Genomic DNA, 16,868 nt, shown 5'->3' with positions numbered 1-16,868 from the left:
TCTTCCACATGGGATTCTGATGTTATCATGATAAACCCCATTCTCTTCCTTCCTGGAGCTTACACAACTAGAAACACATCCTTGCAGTTTTTCTGACTCAACGAGCTCTGAGCCAGGCTTTTCTCTTTAACTGCATGTTCCAGACTCCTTATTATACTGGACATTTTCATGTAAAATTTAAAAAAAAGCTCCTTATCACAATATTGTTAATGGAAAATAGTTGTGCTTGCAGTTACAGGGGTTTGGGAGTTAATATGCTGTCCTGCACCAAAGCCCTCAGCTGTGGCCTGCTGGAGCAGTTAGAGTCACTGGCCAACAGTCCTTGGCTCACAGTATCAAAGGAAACAAAGAAAGTGCAGATTTCTTGGGACAGGAGTTGGCACTCACTAGAGTGCAGCTCCAGCACCACCAGTGCACACACCACAGAGACCATTTCCAGGTACTGTGTGCTCAGTGCCTGCAGGACACAGGATCCATCAACCCAAATCCATCAGAACACTCATCCCTGACTTCAGGCTGTTCTAACTGCAGCTCCTAACCTGCCTTAGCCCACTCTAGACAATCTGACTGCAGGGACCTTGGATTAGTGAATTGAAACTTTCCAGTGTAAACATGATTAGTGTAGTCATGACTCATGTACCTATTACAGTTGCCTATGCAGCTATTTCACAACCCTGTATTAAAATACAGGGATATTTTCTTATCTAGCAGCCAAGTCCTCTTTCTGCTTGTGAAATATTACTCAGCCTTTTCCTCTCTCCACCCCATCAGGGAGTGTGTCATGGCACCAAACGCATCTGCAAAGGCACAGGGAAGGAAAAGGGGCAGAATTCACTTCTTCAGAGGACAAAATTAATCTTGAGATTATTTTAAGACATGTTCATTCGAAAGTGCTATATGAAGATAAAAATCTGTCAGAGGATCAAAGCTGCAGCCTTATACTATACAGCTCCTTTTATATCACTGTTTCATCTTCAGATGTGGGCTTGCTAATGTGAGGATCCCCACCAGGGAGGAGAGGATGCCGCAGAAACCAATCACTCCTGGGTTGGTCTTGTAGATTCCCAGTGTATCTAAAGGGCCTGAGAGATCACAGAGGTTCTTCACCAAGTCCAGCAGCAAAGGAGGATTCCTTTTCAGTATCTGAAAGAGCTGGCAGAGAAAACTCTGTAAACCATCGCTTTTCACACCGTTTAGTTCCTCGTTGTGTTTCTGCCAGACAGAATTCTCCTTTGTCTTTTCTTCCAGTGCAGCTTGTTCCAGCCTCCAGGAGATCTCATACCAGTCCCTGGCCAGATTCATCAGGAGGGAGCAGTAGTAGCACTTGGTAGCCCAGGTGTGCCACTTGGGTTTGTCGACGTGCGGCTGCAGCCCGACGCTCCTGAGCCACAGCACGGCGTCGCACACGAAGTACAGGGCCCGGCTCAGGTGGGAGGCTGTGAGGCACAGGCGAGGAACCACCTCTGGCAGCTCTGCAGCTCTCCTGGCTGCCACCAAGGCGTGCACCATGTTGCCCAGTCTGAACACTGCAAGAAACCCCACACAGGTTAGCACGGCCCGGCCTCACGCAGAACTCAGCCTGCCACAGGCCACGTGTAGTTTTACAAAACTTGGAGGGCTTCAGGCATTTGTATGCTTAAGCACTTCCTAGAATTAGTGAGGAAAGGGGTGTAAACATCTCAGTTCTGTGTAAACATCACCAGCCCAGGACATACACACGTTTGGTCAATAGCCAGGACTTGCAGCCTCTCTTGCCACTCTGTTCTTGCACCTGGGGGCCCTCTGGACCAGTATCACCCTCGGCTCTGCAGGAGTCAGTGCCAGCAAACAGAGAACACCAACAGAGCCTCTAATTTCAGCTGGACATTTCATTGCATTTTACCTCACTTTGTGGACAGAAGATGCTACTGCATTAATCCTATTGCAGCCATGAGATACAAGTTGTCCATGAGGCTGTGAAAGCCGGTGATTCACGTGCTGAGCACAGACACCGAAGTCCCTCCTCAGCCATGAACCTGTCAGAGGCACATGTAGCTCCCTGCAAACTGTGTGGAACAGTGTACTCCATTTCAAGCTACAACACGTGGCAAATCTGATTTCACCCACTGCACCGTTTGGGTTTTGGCCCCTGAATGTCAATACAGTATTATTCAAAACACTTTTTACACCCTGCTGCCTTGTCACAGTGACAGATGTTGACAGCACCCAAGCCTGGTGCCCAAGCACAAGAGCCCTGATTTTAGGCCTGGTGTCTATTAGTGATTTATTTAGCAGAAGCATGAGAATTATGGCTATGCTGATAAACCACCTGGCTTCCCCACTAGAAATTACCATAACTCTGAAGCTAATGGAATAATAAACAAATCCATGGCAATATGATAGACCAGAATATTTGTCTCATATGTTGCAGTTGTTCCAGGATTGAGCAATTGACAAGTGGGTGGAAGATCGAGCTGAAAACAAGTGATACACACATAGTAACAATGTAATCATCGTGGATGCAACCATGACACAGAACCGAGTGATGCAAATGGTCAGGCTGTGCAAGAAGCATGGAAGGGTTTGTGATTTAGTAGGGTAAAAATGCTAAAGAAAATTAATATGTTAAGTAGGATATAAAAGCCATATTGAAGGATGGTCCTTCAGAGGTGATCTTGTGGGATGATGATCTTTTAACACTGGGCTGTCTCAACCCATCAGCTGGAAGGACTAATGAGCACACAGTGAGCCAGCCTTGCCTCATAGCCCTGGCTCTGCCCTTGAACAGAGTTTGGCCTCTACAGCAACAGCTGACTGTTAACTTACTCCTCTCATCCTTCCAGGGGGAATCCGACTGTCTAACTGAAGAGGAGGCTGAGGAAGTAAAAAATGTCTATTTAGCCCTACCTAGCCCGGCAAGCCATGGTAGGGATAAGGTCTATTGACAGTAAATATACTAAAAGAGGTTTTGTGGCTCAAGGTAGCTTAACGACGGGAAACACAAGGCCAGGAGCTGTTTTACTGGAGGGAGCAAGTGAAGAAGGTCTTATCCCTCTAGATACCGGGTACTTACTTTTCCGGCCAGAGCTCATGCTAGATTCCAGCTGCTTGAGTTTCATTACCAGCTTCTTTTTATCGGCTTTATTCTCTATTAAATAGCTAAGCAACATGCATGTGTACTGAGTGGCTCTGGAAGGGAAAAAACGAGGAGAGGGGGACACAGGTGAGACACAGACAATCAGAGGATGGCAGCAGCAGGACAGGTTTATTTCACAGACTCAGAACTGTCAGGGTTGGAAGGAGACCGTGCAGTACAACCCCACTGTCAAGGCAGGATCACCTGGAGCGGGTGACACGGGAACGTGTCCAGGTGGGTTTGGAATGTCTCCAGAGAGGGAGACTCCAGGACCTCCCTGGGCAGCTGCTCCAGGGCTCTGCCACCCGCAATGCACAGAAGCTCCTCCTCACGCTGAGGTGAAACTCGCTGTGTTTTAGTTTACGGCCACTGCTCCTCGTCCTGTCGCTGGGCACCACGGAGGAGAGTCCGGCACCATCCCCCGGCAGAGCGGGAGGTGCCCCCGGCCCGCGGCAGGGCCGGGCTGGCTGCGGGGCCGGGGCCGCGGCCCGGCGGGACGGGCACGGGCGCGGGGCCGCTGACCCGCCCTGGGTCGGTGCTGGGGGTCCCGGGGAGGACACCTGCCTCCACACTCACCGGAAGAGCTGGTCGCGGCCCTGGCAGCGGTTGGTGAAGTCCACGAAGCCCTCCATGGCTCGGCGGCGCCGCGGGAGCAGAGCGGGGGCCGCGGCCGCTCCGCCCCGCCGGGCCCCGCCCCGCCGCGGAACGCTCCGCTGCGCGCCGCGTTTCCGGCCGGGCTGCGGCACCAAGATGCCGTTACCACGGCAACCGTCAACAACGGAGCAGCGGCGGTGTCGCCCCTAAAGGTTTCCCCCGCATCGGAACCGCCGGCTGACCTGCGGATCCTCCCGGGAAACCGGAGCCCGGCACGGCCCCTCGGCTCCCGGCACGGCCCCTCGGCCCCCGGCACGGCCCCTCGGCTCCCGGCACGGCCCCTCGGCCCCAGGCACGGCCCCTCGGCCCCCGGCCCCGCTCCGAGGTCAGGCCGCTGTGCGGGGTGGCGGCGGTGGGGTGCACCCGCGTGAGCACGGCCCCGCCGCAGAGCTGAAGCTCGAAACCACCCGGTGTCTCGGAAATGAAGTATATAAAACTTCCAGGGAGAGCGCCTGCTCTCAGAGTTAATCATTGGGATTTTACCCAGGCCGAATAACTCCTGGGTAATTAACGAAGAACAAGATAATATTTTTGAATACTTTTGAATCCTTTGCCATAATTCTTATACAAGCTTGTGACAAAGTTTTTGGGCTCTCTTTACCCGTGCGCAACCTGCAAATCCCTGTGTGGCTGAGATCCCCAGAGCAGGACAAAACCCCCGGGAAACATAGGAGATACAAGGAGAATTGAGCTGTACAGAGCAGAGTTGCTCTGGCTATCAATACTAAAAGGAAACCCCCTTAGACATCATTAATCAAATTTTCTCCCATTACCTCATGAAAGAAAGTATTGAAAGACTCTTCATTCTTCTGCATCCAGGGTGATTCCTGCATCCGTGGTGCGTTTTGAGTCTGGAAGGGGAGAGCCATGGCGGTGAATACCCGGAAGCATCCCCTGGGCATTCCCCCACCATCTGGAAAGGACTGGCCAAAGGAAGATGAGGAAAATTTCTTCCTGCTGGATCCTGATCGAAAGCGTGATGTGCTGCCGCAGCCCTTCAGGATGATCAACAAACTGGTGATGCAGGTTTTTGAGAGTGCCGTGGAAATCATTGAAAAAAGGGAGATGCTCCGAGAAGCACAAAAACGAAAGGTCCAGCCCAAAAAATGCTTTCCTACAGCTGAATTCCAGGTACAGAACTTCTCCCAGCAGAGACAGCATTAACCACCGCAGCAGATTTTGTGCATTCTTCTGTTCATGACCTTCCTCAGAATGCACCACCATCTCACTAGTTCAGTTTAAAAGCCTGCAGCTTCCCAGCTTGTCTGACAGGTTCTGCTTCCCATCCAGTTATCACACCTCTCTGAAAAGAGAGAAGCAGGTATTAAACACTAAATTCACCTTCTGCTCCCCAGGCTGGCTCCACCCTTGTTTGCTGGGGAGAAGGTAATTAGTCAGTAGCACACAAGTGGGCAAGCTCAGCTCTGTGCTCTGGTGAATACTCCAGTGGGAGCATCGTGAGCAGAATGACAGTGCTGCCTTCCCCATTATCATGTGGGGGTGTCCAGGAGGATACTCTGGTGTCTGCTGGTGTTCTGGGATTGCCTGGAGGAGTTCAGCATCCCATCACAGCTCTGCACTAGAATGGAAGGCCTGAATGCTCCTGAGTTCCTGGCCTTTAAAGCCCCTTCTGTTTGTGGGAAGGGGAAAGATGGGAGAAAACTTTCTCATTCCCAACACAGACCAATCTCTGTGACAGAGATGAGAGACCCTCCTTTGCTCTTGTGGGGAAAGAATGTGTCAAAAGGTTTCCCTTGTAGAATAAATCAGCATTTCCTGGTGAAAAGGCCAGGAACATATCATTAGTATGGCTGATGCACCCTGCAGTGAGAATGCAGATGGGTGCACTCATCTTTTCCCTTTTCTTTGGCAGGTAACTGAAAGAGCCAATTGCCTTGCAGTGTCTGGAAAACATGTCTTTGTCGGTCTGTCTGTGGGTCTGGCTGCCTTCAACATGTGTGACTTCAAGGATGTCTGTGCTTGGAATGAAGCCAAGACAGAGATCTGTGCCATCCATGCCTCGGATTTGGGGAATGAGTGCCATGTCCTGCTTGCTGTGGATGAAATGGGTTAGTGTGCCGTGGATTTCCTTGCCCTAGCTGGGGATTAACTGTGCTGAATTGGCAGCTGTGCTACAGAACACTGCTAGATCAGGAGGAGCATTAGGGTGGCTGAGAAGTTTCCTAGAAAGCCCTGCAGAGTGGGCACTGGACAGCTAGCAGATTGCAGGGTGACAGGGTGGCCTTAGGGCCTTGTGATTAGCAGAGGCTGTGGGTTTGGTGGCCTTTCTGGCACAGCAGAGGCAGGTGCAGAGCTGAGGGTGAAGCACAGTAAAGTTTAGGAACATCTTGGGCCGGGCAGAAAGAACTCTTCTTGGTATGACCTCCTGCCTGTGAGCTGCTCCTGCACCTGTACAAGTTTGCTGGTGAATCTGAAAGTTGTCCGTTCTGGTGGAGACACTTTTCAGACTGGCTTATCCATCTCTGTGCACAATCAAAGGTTTGCTGGTGTTTGCATAAGGAAGCCAGCAAAAGTTTAGTGCTGGAAACAGTGTGATATTTTTCCTTGGGCCCAGGAAGTAATGTAATCCTGTTCACTCTCCTGCACATGTTGTAACAGCCATCTCCCAAGAGCATGGCTAACATTCATTCATTTTTCTCTCATTCCTTCTGCTGCTTCTGTATTTCTGTTTCAGGGCTTGCCTGGCTCTTCTGCTTTCACAAGGAAAGCTTCCTGCTCATTAAAATCCTGAATGAAGTGGTAAGTGCTGAGCTAATACCATAGACACTGGGCACAGGCTGGGAAGTAATCAATCATGAGGAGTACCAGTTGCCCTCAGAAATTCATTCATAGGCAGTGGCCCTCCAAGCCTGCTGCCCAATATTTATTTTTGTTCTTCCAACAGTCTAGCTGGCCTTCAGCCTGTTGAGAAGTGTGTAAGGCCATGGAGCTCTCTGAATCAGTGATCTTGCTTTGATCAGCCTGATTTTCCTTGGCAGGAGGACATCAGCCAGCAAAGCCCTTGTGTGGAGGTGGTGCTGTCCCGAGGAGGTGAATATGCAGGAATCCTGCTGCAAGGCAAGTGCAGGAACATGCTGTGTTTGCAGACTCTTGTGTTCTAACAGAGGGGAAGCAGCAATGTTTTTAGAAGGCTGCAAAGTGGTCTGGGTACCCAGGGATCCTGTTTTAATCCTCCCAGTTTCTCCTCCAGGTTAAAGAGCAGCCCCTGCCACTCCCTGTCCCTTCTAAAACGCTTGGTGTGCATCAGGACTGATCCCAAAAGCGAGCTGTCTGGAGCTGGTCAGTGCAGTCCCCAGCTCCCAGGAGGCTCGGTGAAAGCAGGTTTCCCTCTCTCCAGAAGTACCAAACTCAATTCTTCCTCTGGTTTGCTATGGCTCATTTTTACACTGGAAAGATGTAGACCTGAAGAATTTTCTCTGCAGATGTAGGCCAGAGAGCATAGAGGACCTCTAAAAACACTACAAGAAACTCCTTGTTAAAAAGTTCTTCTGTTTCATGGCAGCTGAATCCATGGCAGACAGGTTTTCTGGACCTATGTTTGGTGGGATCTGCCTGGACACATGCTGAGAATGAGACATGTAGCAGAGAACTAATGTGAGACCATGCCTCACTTTCTACTTGGCTACAAGTCAGGTTCTTGACTGAGTAGCTTCATGGAATTTCTTTGATGGATGTGGGACCTTGAGGAATTGAGCTGGAGGCTGAGATGTCAGTCTCAATCAAGCATGTCAAGCCATAAGTGGGAGGAGAGGTGGGCTGCATGGAGTTCACAGAGATTTTATATTTCAGAAAATACACAAATCTTTTTATAAGGATAGAAGATAACAGGCTGGTTGCCTGGAAGACCTTTTCTTCTCATTTCCAATTGCTTAACATGGTTTCCCAATGCAGACAGTACAAAAGCTTGGCTGGAGATCTACCAGTTGCCTAAGGATTCCTGGCTGACAGAGATGGGAAAGAACGCAGGAGCTGCAGAAGAACTGGCTTGCAGTGAGAGGAGGTCAAGCTGCTCATCTGTGGTACAAAACAGTTCCATCTCCCTCTGTGCTGTTTTTTCTTAGACCTTTTTGCCCACAGGTGTTCCCCCAAGCCTTGCTGCTGCAGACAGTGACAGCAAAACACAGCCTGAGCCCCAAGGGGATGGATGGTGTGTGTGTCTCTGCAGCTGCTGCAGCCACTCATCCCACATTTCATAAGGCCTCTGTGCTATTGGGACATGTTTACTCTCCCAAAACAGGCTTTCCAAAGAGATTCCCCTGGTCCCAGGGTTCATGTTCCTGCTGCCCCTCCCTGAAACTGGCAGCTCATTTCTCAGCAGTATTGCTCCATCTGAGGGGGCCCTGTTTAAGGGTATTCCCACAGGGCTTCTCCCTTGTGTTACTGGGGGAAGGAGAAGAGGAGTGGGGATCGGGCAGGATGCCTCTGTTTGGGAGTCTGGCCCTGAAGCAGGGTTTGTGTTTTAGATTACATACAAGAAGAGCCTGGTGGGGTCGCAGCCTCACCCACCTGAGCAGGGCAGAGTCTCTGCCTGCGTGCACTAACCACAGTCAGCTCTGGTTCTTTGGCAGAAAACTGAGGAGCTGCATGGAAACAGTTCTGCAGAGATGGTCACTGGCCTCAGGGACTGTCCTGAGCTGCCATGGGGAATTTTAAGTACTGAATCAGTGCTTAACCCTCCCCTTTATCACTTTCACTCTGTGGGATTTCACCTCTCAGCACACAGACACGTCCTTCCCAGCACCTTGAACTAACCCTCTCTGATAGCAACCTCCCAACTCTTTCCTCTTCCTTCAGCAAAGACTTTCCTGGACATTTAAGAGGGAACTGCTTCTCAGCCTTGTTCGCAGGGCAAACACCCTGCTTAACTTAGCAAAGCCAAAAACAAACACTCAAGCATTCTCTCTTTGCTGATTCTGTGCAAACTATCCAAGCTCCTGCCCCCTCCTTCTCAGACGTGGCTGATTATTAAGCCAGACCTTTTCTGTTTAGCCCAGTGTCAATGTGTGTGGGGTGATGTTGGCCCCCCGTTACAATTTTCTGTTCCCAGCCTCCTCCAGTCCTGGGCTCTGTGAAGTAAAATCTGGTTCTTGCTTTCAGGAGACACTCTTCAACCTTTAGTCCTGCTTCCATCCAGTCCCCCCCACCCCGATTTTCTGAGTATTGCTGTGACTCACACAGGCCTATGCTAAAACAGGAATAATTGAGAGATGGCACAAAGACAGGAGTCTGGGCAGGACATCCTTGTAATGTAGTTGGGAAAGTAGTGACGCCCTCAAGCTTCTGTGTTTTGGCCTGAAGAATGAGCCTAAACCCAGTATGTCCCAGATAGTGCCAGCCAACCTTTGCATCCACAAAGGAGTTTTCCCTAAATTCTTTAGGAAGCATTTGATTCCCGTGAACAGGTGAAAACTCAGCAGTGTAGCACACAAGGCAGTTCTCAGGTGGGCACTTTTCTGTTGCAGGAGCTTCCTGTGTCTGCAATCCAAGCTGATGTAAAGCTGGATCCCCCAGTGCTGCTGCTGACAGTGAGGCCACCCAAACCCATTACAGGTCAGGACTGAGTTTCTATGTGCAGCCTGCAGCTGTTTCAGGTGGCAAAGGCATCATGGCCCCTATAAATACAGAACAGGTCAGAAAGTTTCAGCAACATGATCCCTGGTCCTTTCTAGTTACATGTAATCCTGTAGTGGGAGTTGCTTCCTCCCAGACCATCTCACCTTTGCCAGCACAAAGTGCTTTAGAGTGTCTCAGAGTGGGTGTCATTGGAGAGGGAGGAGGCTGCTTCCTAGATCTAGCAGCACTCCTAGTTCATCAGTCTGAGTCCTGGATTTACTGAAAAATGCCAAGGGTGAGGAGGGGACAGACTATATGTTGGAAAATGCTACAGAGAGGCAAGGTGAGTGGGGTCCTCTGAAGTCTTGCCCTAATCCCTGCATTCAAATACTGGAAAATGAACTTGTGATATGGAAAGTCCCACACAGGATACAGTGTTTTCTGCTTCAAGACCATGCCACCCCCAAATGCCTCCATGGTGTTTGCTTCATGGTTTCTGCTTCTCCAGGGCTGTGCCTTTTCCCTTTGTGTTCCCAACCCAGGCACTAGTTTTAAAGGCCCTTTGGATGCCTTGAAGGAAGTGGATGATGGCAGCATGCTTGGCTTGGGGTACAACCACCTAATCAAGGATTCCCAGTGGGAGCTGCAGGAAGCAATCTTCTGTAGCACTTACCAGGAGTATCTGGAGGCTGAGGGTGTGATCAAGGAGGAGATCCCCAAGTGAGTGGCAGCACCAACCAGGATTCAGTCCATGAGTCATCCACACTGAGCTGTATTACTTTGCTTCCTGTATTTACTTTGCTTCCTTCATCCCAAGGCTTCAGGGCAGGGGGCTGGAGCCATTCCACCTCTTGTCATAGTGCTACTCACTTATCAAAGCCTTTCTTTTACATATATTTCTTCCTCTTTTCAGATATGCTACCTTTCATTTCCTCCTTCCTAGCCGGATCCTGGTGGGACCAGAAATGAAAGTACAGCCAGGTAATCCAAATGGACAAAAAGCTGTTAATCTGTGAAGCACAGTCATTGCATGACATTGAGCTCCAGGAGAGCTCACTCGATCTGGCTTGCATCCACTCTAAGTTCCATCTCCAAGGACGTAAACCTGGGTAAAACTGTCAGCTCTGAGACTTATAAGTCAGTTACTGGCATGCAGTAAAAAAAACTTATCTTCATATTTAAAAAAAAAACTCCACAACCTTCCCTCTGAAAAAAAACCCAAATCAAAACAACCCCCCAAAAAATGAAAAAGGAGGCATATAGTCAAGATTTAAAAAAACCCAAACAAACAAAGGGAGAGGTTGCTCTGGTTTAGTTTCTGTGTGAGCAGAATTTCTATCAGAAGTACCATGAAAGCTCTAATGAGAGCTTTCTAATGGTGTTTTGGTGTCCTGGATTGTTCCTTTCTTTGTCCTCAGTCGTCTTCTCTTTTTGTCATCCCCTTCTCTGTACCAGATATTCCAGTTGGCATTGGTGTGCATTGGCATGGGAACCACAATTTCTGCTTGTACTTACTCAACCATTCACTCAAGGACAAAGAGGGTAAGAAAGTTTTGCTTTCTCTAGCAGAGCACTCTGTGGGGAGTGGGAGTGTTCTGTGGCCAGGGGCTCTCATTCTGCCAGGTCTTCATGATTCAGGTAAATGAGGAATTGGCAGGAAAGCTGACTCATATCTTGTGGGTTAGGCTGGCATTTGGATTGTGGGGCTCTGTGTTGCACAGGCTGGCAGTGTTTTTAGTGAAGCCACTCTGGCAGGAAGCAACAGAATGGTGCATGTTTGATGAGGAAAATGGATGCTAGACTATGTGAGAGGATGTTCTGCATCTTCTTACAGTTGTCTCTCTTCATGCCATTCTGTTTAGGTTCTGATCTGAAACCTGATGTTGTGTGGCCATGTGCAGCTCCAATTGCATGCTCGGCTGTCAGTTCCTGCTCCAGGTACCTGGCACTGGCAGGTGAAGATGCAACAATCACTATTTGGGATAAGCACCTAGGTGAGCTTGCCCTTTGGGACTCTGTGTTGGGATCACTGTGGATAAATTGCACTTTTGCCTAGGAGTTTGAGGCTCAGACTTAGTGTGAATAAAGGGCTGATGGTCAGTTTACAAGGAAATCTGAAAATAGTTTGGATTCAGTCATCTATTGGATGCTTGGCCAGAAGTTGCCAGCACAGCATGACTGCCCTGGTCCCTGCAGAGCCATCCCCATCCAGGGCAATGCAGGGGCTGGAACTGCTGCAGCAAGGACTAATCAATCTTGCCCCAAGGCTATGAGACAGTGACAGTCACTGCTTTGCCACTGCACTCTAAGGTCACTTTTGAGACTGTTGTGGCACCACAGATCAGGCTGCCATCAGTGCTAGAGTCATCCTGCCATGATGCAGGGACTCTCCTGGCAGAAGACTCTTCTTCTGCCATCTGCTGGTTCTCTCTCTGAGTGGTCCACACTCCAAACTAAGCTTTGCTTGGATAAATTACCAGTTCCATTTTTCTTCCTTCCTTCCTCAGGATACCCACTGTCTGTGACTGCCATTCTAGAGGAACGTTTAATCCGTAGTATCCACTTTCTGTGTGATTCTGCAGCTGCCAGTGATGAGACATGTGGTACAGATCCTGTCTATTGTGGTGCAGATCCTGTCTATCCCATCATACAGCTTCTAGTTCTGTGTACAGACAGCTCTTTCTATTTGGTGAAAGCACCCAGGGCTGGGAAGTCCAGCATCACACTCCTGGCAGACAGGTGAGGTAGACTCCAGCCAAAGAAGCCATGGTTATAGTGATCCAGTCTTAACAGGGAGGCCCAGGTTTCTGTGGAGTAGAGAACTTCCTACTGTTTTTACCCAGATGGCTCTGCCATGCTGCTGTCAGCAGTGTGGTTTTGTTAATGCTAAAATTCAATGGTTTGCCAGAATTAGTGGTGTTTCTGGGTTCTTCTGTGCACCAGAACACAAATACTTCTAGCACAGCTCCAGGGCTGATGCTGAACTATTTGTGTCTCTGCTGGATACCCAGGGGATTTTTTTTATTTCCCCCTTTGCCCTTAACAGAACACCATCTCCCTAGAAGTCAGAATAAACATGTATTGCCATATTTCTATCATTTTTGTGTTCACTTATACCCTTGGTTTGAAGAGGAGGGAAGCTGCTGCTCTGAAGACTCTGGATTCATGCCTTCATGACAGGCAGGGATTTGTATCTCCAATGTAGTTCCCACGCAGGTTTGCACAGGGATGGCCTCAGGGGTTCCTGCCTGGGAGGAGACAGGCTTTGTCTCTATAAGGGAGGGGCCTGGCTGAGACTTTTTGCCAGTCAGTGTGCCCCAAATTGCCACTGTCATTATCACAGTCTCTCAGTACGTGCTGGGTACATGCAACAGCAGCATAAACCTGTGTCTTTTTACAGGCCTGAAAATCCAAATCTTACTGTCAGTGCAGTGATGCCTGTCCTGGCCTTCCCCAGTGCAGTGAGTATTACTGCCAGCTCTCTTAACAGCTGCGTGGGAACTCATGTCCAGCTGTGCTGGGATCTTGTTTCCAGCAAGGACAGTACCTGGGTGCCTAGAAGATAATGAGCAGGGCAATCAGATATGATTGCCTCACATCCTTTCCAGCCTCCAAATATTTTTGGTGTGAAGACCTCCTGCACCAGTCACAGGTCTGTGTGTAGCTGGTAATGCTCAAAGGATTTCTCTTCCATGATCTTACTCAGTATCCCCTTACACTTGTGTCCTCTAACTGGTCACTGGGGTGCACATGGACAGGTCCCTCTGGAAGGTGGGAGGGTTCAGCCATGAAGCCTCAGACATCAGGGTCAAATATGAGAGGGCATCCTGGGCAGAAAGTTACAAACACAACCTTACAAATGGCCTCAGAAAGTTTGCAGGCGTGGCGAGGAAAGGACTAATAGCCACTCACCATAGCAGCCATGCAGAAGGCTGGCTCTAGCTCATTTCTAATGTGTCCTGTTGCCCTTTTCCAATCCAAACCTCTAGCAGTTTTGGTTCAAGTTCTCTGCAAGGGCTGTTCTTCATCTCTATCACCCTATGACTATGGGGCAGGCAAAGAAAACAGCATCATAATTGGGGATGTGAAGCCCTGGATATCATCTCAAGTCCTTTACAGAAAATGGTTTTCACTTGTTTTACACATACTTGTCAATTTTGCTGCTTCAGGTCCTGATCTTCACCTGGGATGGCACAGTGTCCCTGATGAACACTGACACATCACAGACTGTTTACTGCTTCTGCACTCCACCTTCTCATGCTGTAGCACCTGCCTGGCAGCCAGTGTTCACAGTGGATTGTGTGAACTGCTGCTTGCTGCTCCGAGGTGGGTGACACCTTGGGGTGGTCATTGGTGCACCATCACTGGGTGCATTCAGCTGTGCACTGATCCTTGATAGTTCTTGTTGGATTTCTCCTGATGCAGTAGATTGTTCTTGTCTCTGTCTAGGAGATGAGCACCAGCAGGCAGATGAATTTTTCCAGAGCAAAGCCACTCACAGCACCATCTTCCTTTTTGACTTTAACTCCTACCCACTGAGGGAAGCTTTCCCAAAGAAACCAGATTTGCCTCTCAAACCCATGCAGGAACTGCAGTGGATTGAGAGATGTAACATTTTTTTACGTAATAGGTTTCGCTTTCTGCCTGAGAGGTAAGTGCACCTGCATTTTTATAAGCTGTGGTGTTGCTGAGTTCATGCAATGTCTCACCCTGGAGCTTCTGGGTTGTTCTGTGTGCTGTGAGAGATTTGTTTCTAAGTGAAGTTGGTGTCAGGATACCTGACAGCCACCCAGAATCCCTCCTTGTCTCCCTTCTGTCCTTCCTAGAACAGCTTCAGCTGTAAGTCAGGATGCAAGTTCTAATGTGCTTTTGTGCAACACAGTTTGTGCAAGCTTGCCAGGGAGTATGATCCTCACGTGTTTGCGTCTTCCTTTAGATCCCACAGCCAGGCAGAGCTGGGATCTTTTTGTGCCTCTCTCGACCCCCGAATTCCCGGGTCCATGTGATGTTTAAGTAGGTTTGTGCTGGAGGTTCCTTGGTTGGAGAAGGTCCCCGGCAGCCTCAGGGATGTGGCATTGCGTCTCTGCCGTCATTAGATGGCACTGTGACATCTCTTTTTGGGGTCCTTTGCCTGGAATTCTGTTGGAAACCTGGATCTAGATCCGTGTCAGTATTTTGTGTCTTCTTTTCACTATACTTTAATTTTCCAATTTGAAACGAAACAGGTGGGTGCAGGTGTGACCTTATAGCACATATTTATTGCCTGGTGGCCTTCCCTAATTCCTTGTCTCCAGGATGAATCCTGTGGAGTTGTCTGGCTAGTTAAGGGCAGAAAAATTCCATCCTATGCTACCAGCCAGCAGTTCTGTCCCTCCTTCTCAAAATGCTGGAGAGGAGACTCTTGGCTGCCTTCTACCAGAAAACTGGGGAGTCAGCACTTCCAGGGATATCTTGCTCCCTGGGAACTGAGAGCTGAAGCCAAAGTAGTGCAAATATAACTGCAGTGAGACCTGTGTCTACAGAGGTCTAGAGACAACAGAAATTCAGAGTTCCTTGCTGTCAGGAACAGTGAACTTGAGTACTGATTGGCACGAGGGAATCGCTGAGATTTTTGGACACAGGAAGTAGAACTGCTTAATTGGTAGTGAGCCCCAGGGGCCCTTGGGGGTGTTGTCTGAGCACCGGGGGAATGTCAGGGATTGTTTTTGTTTTAACCACCCTTTCCCCACCATTTCAGGCAGCAGGTACTGCTGGAAATGGAGAATCAGGAATACTGGGATTGTCTGCAGGCACAGGCAGCTGCCATGGACAGTGAGAGAGAGAAAGTGAAGGGAAAGAAGAAGCAGTAGCCAGCCTTGCATCCTGAGGGCCAGGCTCATGATCCAGCAATGACATTTTGATAGACACTCTATTGCAATCATCTCTCTCCCAGAGACCTGGAACATCAGAGCAATCTGGTATGTTACAATAATAGGGTGTACCTTAATAAAGCCTTTCTTCCATTAAAAGTCTCTTGCTTTTCATAGAATTGGTGTTTCATCAGACTCTGATTTTCTGTCCTTGTGTTGCTGGAGCTCACCAGTGGGTCTCATTTTCTGTTCCTACCCAGATGGGCAGCCATCAGCATCCTTGTGCTTAACCAGAAACCTTGTCCTTTCAAAGGAAGCAGCAAATTGGCTGTGGAGGTGTCCTCCCTCAAAGCATAGCAGTGCTAAGCAGCAGTGACACTGCAGAGTGTGACAGGCCCGACATAGGATGTTCTGCAGTTTTCTCTCTTGACTTCAAAGCGGGCAGTTTTGGGATAACACTGCTTAGGAATTGCAGCCTGGAAGGCCCATGAGAAAGCTTCAGTCTTTTTACAACTGATCATGCTTCTGGGATGACTGCCTAACCCACAAAGAATCCGACAAATCTCCCAGGAACAACTCCAATCTGTGTGCACAGGGAACATTCCCCACCCCCCACCTCTCCCCCCCCATCTCCCTCCAGTGCCTCCCACAAAGGTTTAGGAGAGCACCAATGCAGGGTGTCAGGGATTCAGCACAGACTGTGCTGTGTAGACACTCCCATGCCAAGGTCCCATTTCAGTTTTTCATAGCAAGTTGTCTTGTTTTGGGTTGAGTTTTGATGAGAGGTTTCAGCTCATCCTCTGGAAATGAAGTCAGCCAATCTGTTGGGGAGGGAGGAAAAGGGAGAAGCATTCAATTTGTTTCAGTCTCAGATGCCTGGCTTTGCTCTGGAGAAGGACAAGCTATTTGAATTGAACCTTCCTATTTGCTACCTTTGTGAAGGCTCTGAGGCCTGTAGTAAAAGCTTTTGTGCTGTCATTTTCCATCTGCCACAGATTACAGCTTCACAGCTCATTTGATTGTTACGGATATTGGGACTGGGCCGTGTGAGCTCTTGCCATCTGCCTCAGTGAGAGCCAGGCGGGTGAGCCCAAACCACCCTCAGTGCCTGTTTAAACCGAGCCACCTGGGCCAGCACTGAAGTGAACAAGGAGCAATCCTTGATCCTTCCTTCTGTTCTTGCTGTGGTGGCCTTAGAGCTTAATTATTTTGTTTCTATGGTACTTTCAGAAACAATAGACCTTCTGCCATAGCCAGGCAAAGGGGATTACTCAGGGCAGGAATTCCTATTCCGACATTGCTTCCAATGCTGCAGAAAGCCAGCACAACAAATATGTGGCCCCTTGAACAGCACTGGGTCTAGTTCTTGCTATTTGTGCAAATATAAAGGGTCTGGGGATCTGTGCCATTAATCCTACCCCATCTGCTTTTCATCCAGAAGAGGAGCAGGACTTGCCTGGCATCAAAAGAGGCAGGACAGGATCTGCTGAACAGTAAGATGTACTGTGCATCCACCAGTCTGTGTGTATTCCTCTCAAGATGTACTTGTTTGTTTGCAGCTGGAATTTGCTCTAAGATTCTAATCATGTGCTTGGCCAAGATAACCAGGAGCTGGCAGGCTCCACAGAGAAAGGAAAACAACAAGCAGCTGCAGGAGGCTGATGAAGAGCCTTTGT

General features: G+C 49.1%; 2 protein-coding genes across 4 annotated transcripts; one reads left to right on the top strand and one right to left on the bottom strand.

Annotated features, from left to right (window-relative positions):
• Nucleotides 1-858: 858 nt before the first annotated feature.
• PEX11A (peroxisomal biogenesis factor 11 alpha) lies at nucleotides 859-3,822 on the bottom strand. Of its 2 annotated transcripts, XM_053988615.1 has the most exons (4): nucleotides 3,692-3,822; nucleotides 3,320-3,502; nucleotides 3,053-3,168; nucleotides 859-1,526 (listed from the first exon to the last, which is right to left on the bottom strand). In XM_053988615.1, the coding sequence occupies exons 1-4, from the start codon at nucleotides 3,745-3,747 to the stop codon at nucleotides 961-963; spliced, it is 921 nt and encodes a 306-aa protein (XP_053844590.1). In that variant the 5' UTR covers nucleotides 3,748-3,822; the 3' UTR covers nucleotides 859-960. The 2 variants fall into 2 exon arrangements, with proteins under 2 accessions (XP_053844590.1, XP_053844591.1); XM_053988616.1 differs by lacking the exon at nucleotides 3,320-3,502.
• Nucleotides 3,823-3,907: 85 nt separating this feature from the next.
• On the top strand, nucleotides 3,908-15,371 carry WDR93 (WD repeat domain 93). Of its 2 annotated transcripts, none has more exons than XM_053988614.1 (16): nucleotides 3,908-4,094; nucleotides 4,589-4,900; nucleotides 5,643-5,838; nucleotides 6,465-6,529; nucleotides 6,769-6,851; nucleotides 7,686-7,809; nucleotides 9,253-9,340; nucleotides 9,886-10,063; nucleotides 10,257-10,324; nucleotides 10,799-10,885; nucleotides 11,206-11,337; nucleotides 11,851-12,082; nucleotides 12,744-12,804; nucleotides 13,513-13,669; nucleotides 13,793-13,994; nucleotides 15,081-15,371. In XM_053988614.1, the coding sequence occupies exons 2-16, from the start codon at nucleotides 4,637-4,639 to the stop codon at nucleotides 15,190-15,192; spliced, it is 2,049 nt and encodes a 682-aa protein (XP_053844589.1). In that variant the 5' UTR covers nucleotides 3,908-4,094; nucleotides 4,589-4,636; the 3' UTR covers nucleotides 15,193-15,371. The 2 variants fall into 2 exon arrangements, with proteins under 2 accessions (XP_053844589.1, XP_053844588.1); XM_053988613.1 differs by having other exon boundaries at nucleotides 3,909-4,094; nucleotides 6,769-6,847; nucleotides 7,682-7,809.
• The last annotated feature ends 1,497 nt before the right edge of the window (nucleotides 15,372-16,868 follow it).

Source organism: Vidua macroura, chromosome 12, assembly GCF_024509145.1.
Source record: "Vidua macroura isolate BioBank_ID:100142 chromosome 12, ASM2450914v1, whole genome shotgun sequence".
Lineage (NCBI taxonomy): Eukaryota > Metazoa > Chordata > Aves > Passeriformes > Viduidae > Vidua > Vidua macroura.
Note: the sequence above shows the minus strand (reverse complement) of the source record. Positions and strands in the feature narration are given on the sequence as shown.

Excerpts from the sequence above, each read along its gene's own strand:
- PEX11A (XM_053988615.1), bottom strand. The coding sequence starts at position 3,747 with ATGGAGGGCTTCGTGGACTTCACCAACCGCTGCCAGGGCCGCGACCAG. Across the intron at positions 3,503-3,691 it reads GGCCGCGACCAGCTCTTCCG|CGACAGGACGAGGAGCAGTG; the intron begins GTGAGTGTGGAG and ends CGTGGTGCCCAG. Across the intron at positions 3,169-3,319 it reads TCCCGTGTCACCCGCTCCAG|AGCCACTCAGTACACATGCA; the intron begins GTGATCCTGCCT and ends TTTCCCTTCCAG.
- WDR93 (XM_053988614.1), top strand. The coding sequence starts at position 4,637 with ATGGCGGTGAATACCCGGAAGCATCCCCTGGGCATTCCCCCACCATCT. Across the intron at positions 4,901-5,642 it reads TTCCTACAGCTGAATTCCAG|GTAACTGAAAGAGCCAATTG; the intron begins GTACAGAACTTC and ends TTTCTTTGGCAG. Across the intron at positions 7,810-9,252 it reads GGTCAAGCTGCTCATCTGTG|GAGCTTCCTGTGTCTGCAAT; the intron begins GTACAAAACAGT and ends TTTCTGTTGCAG.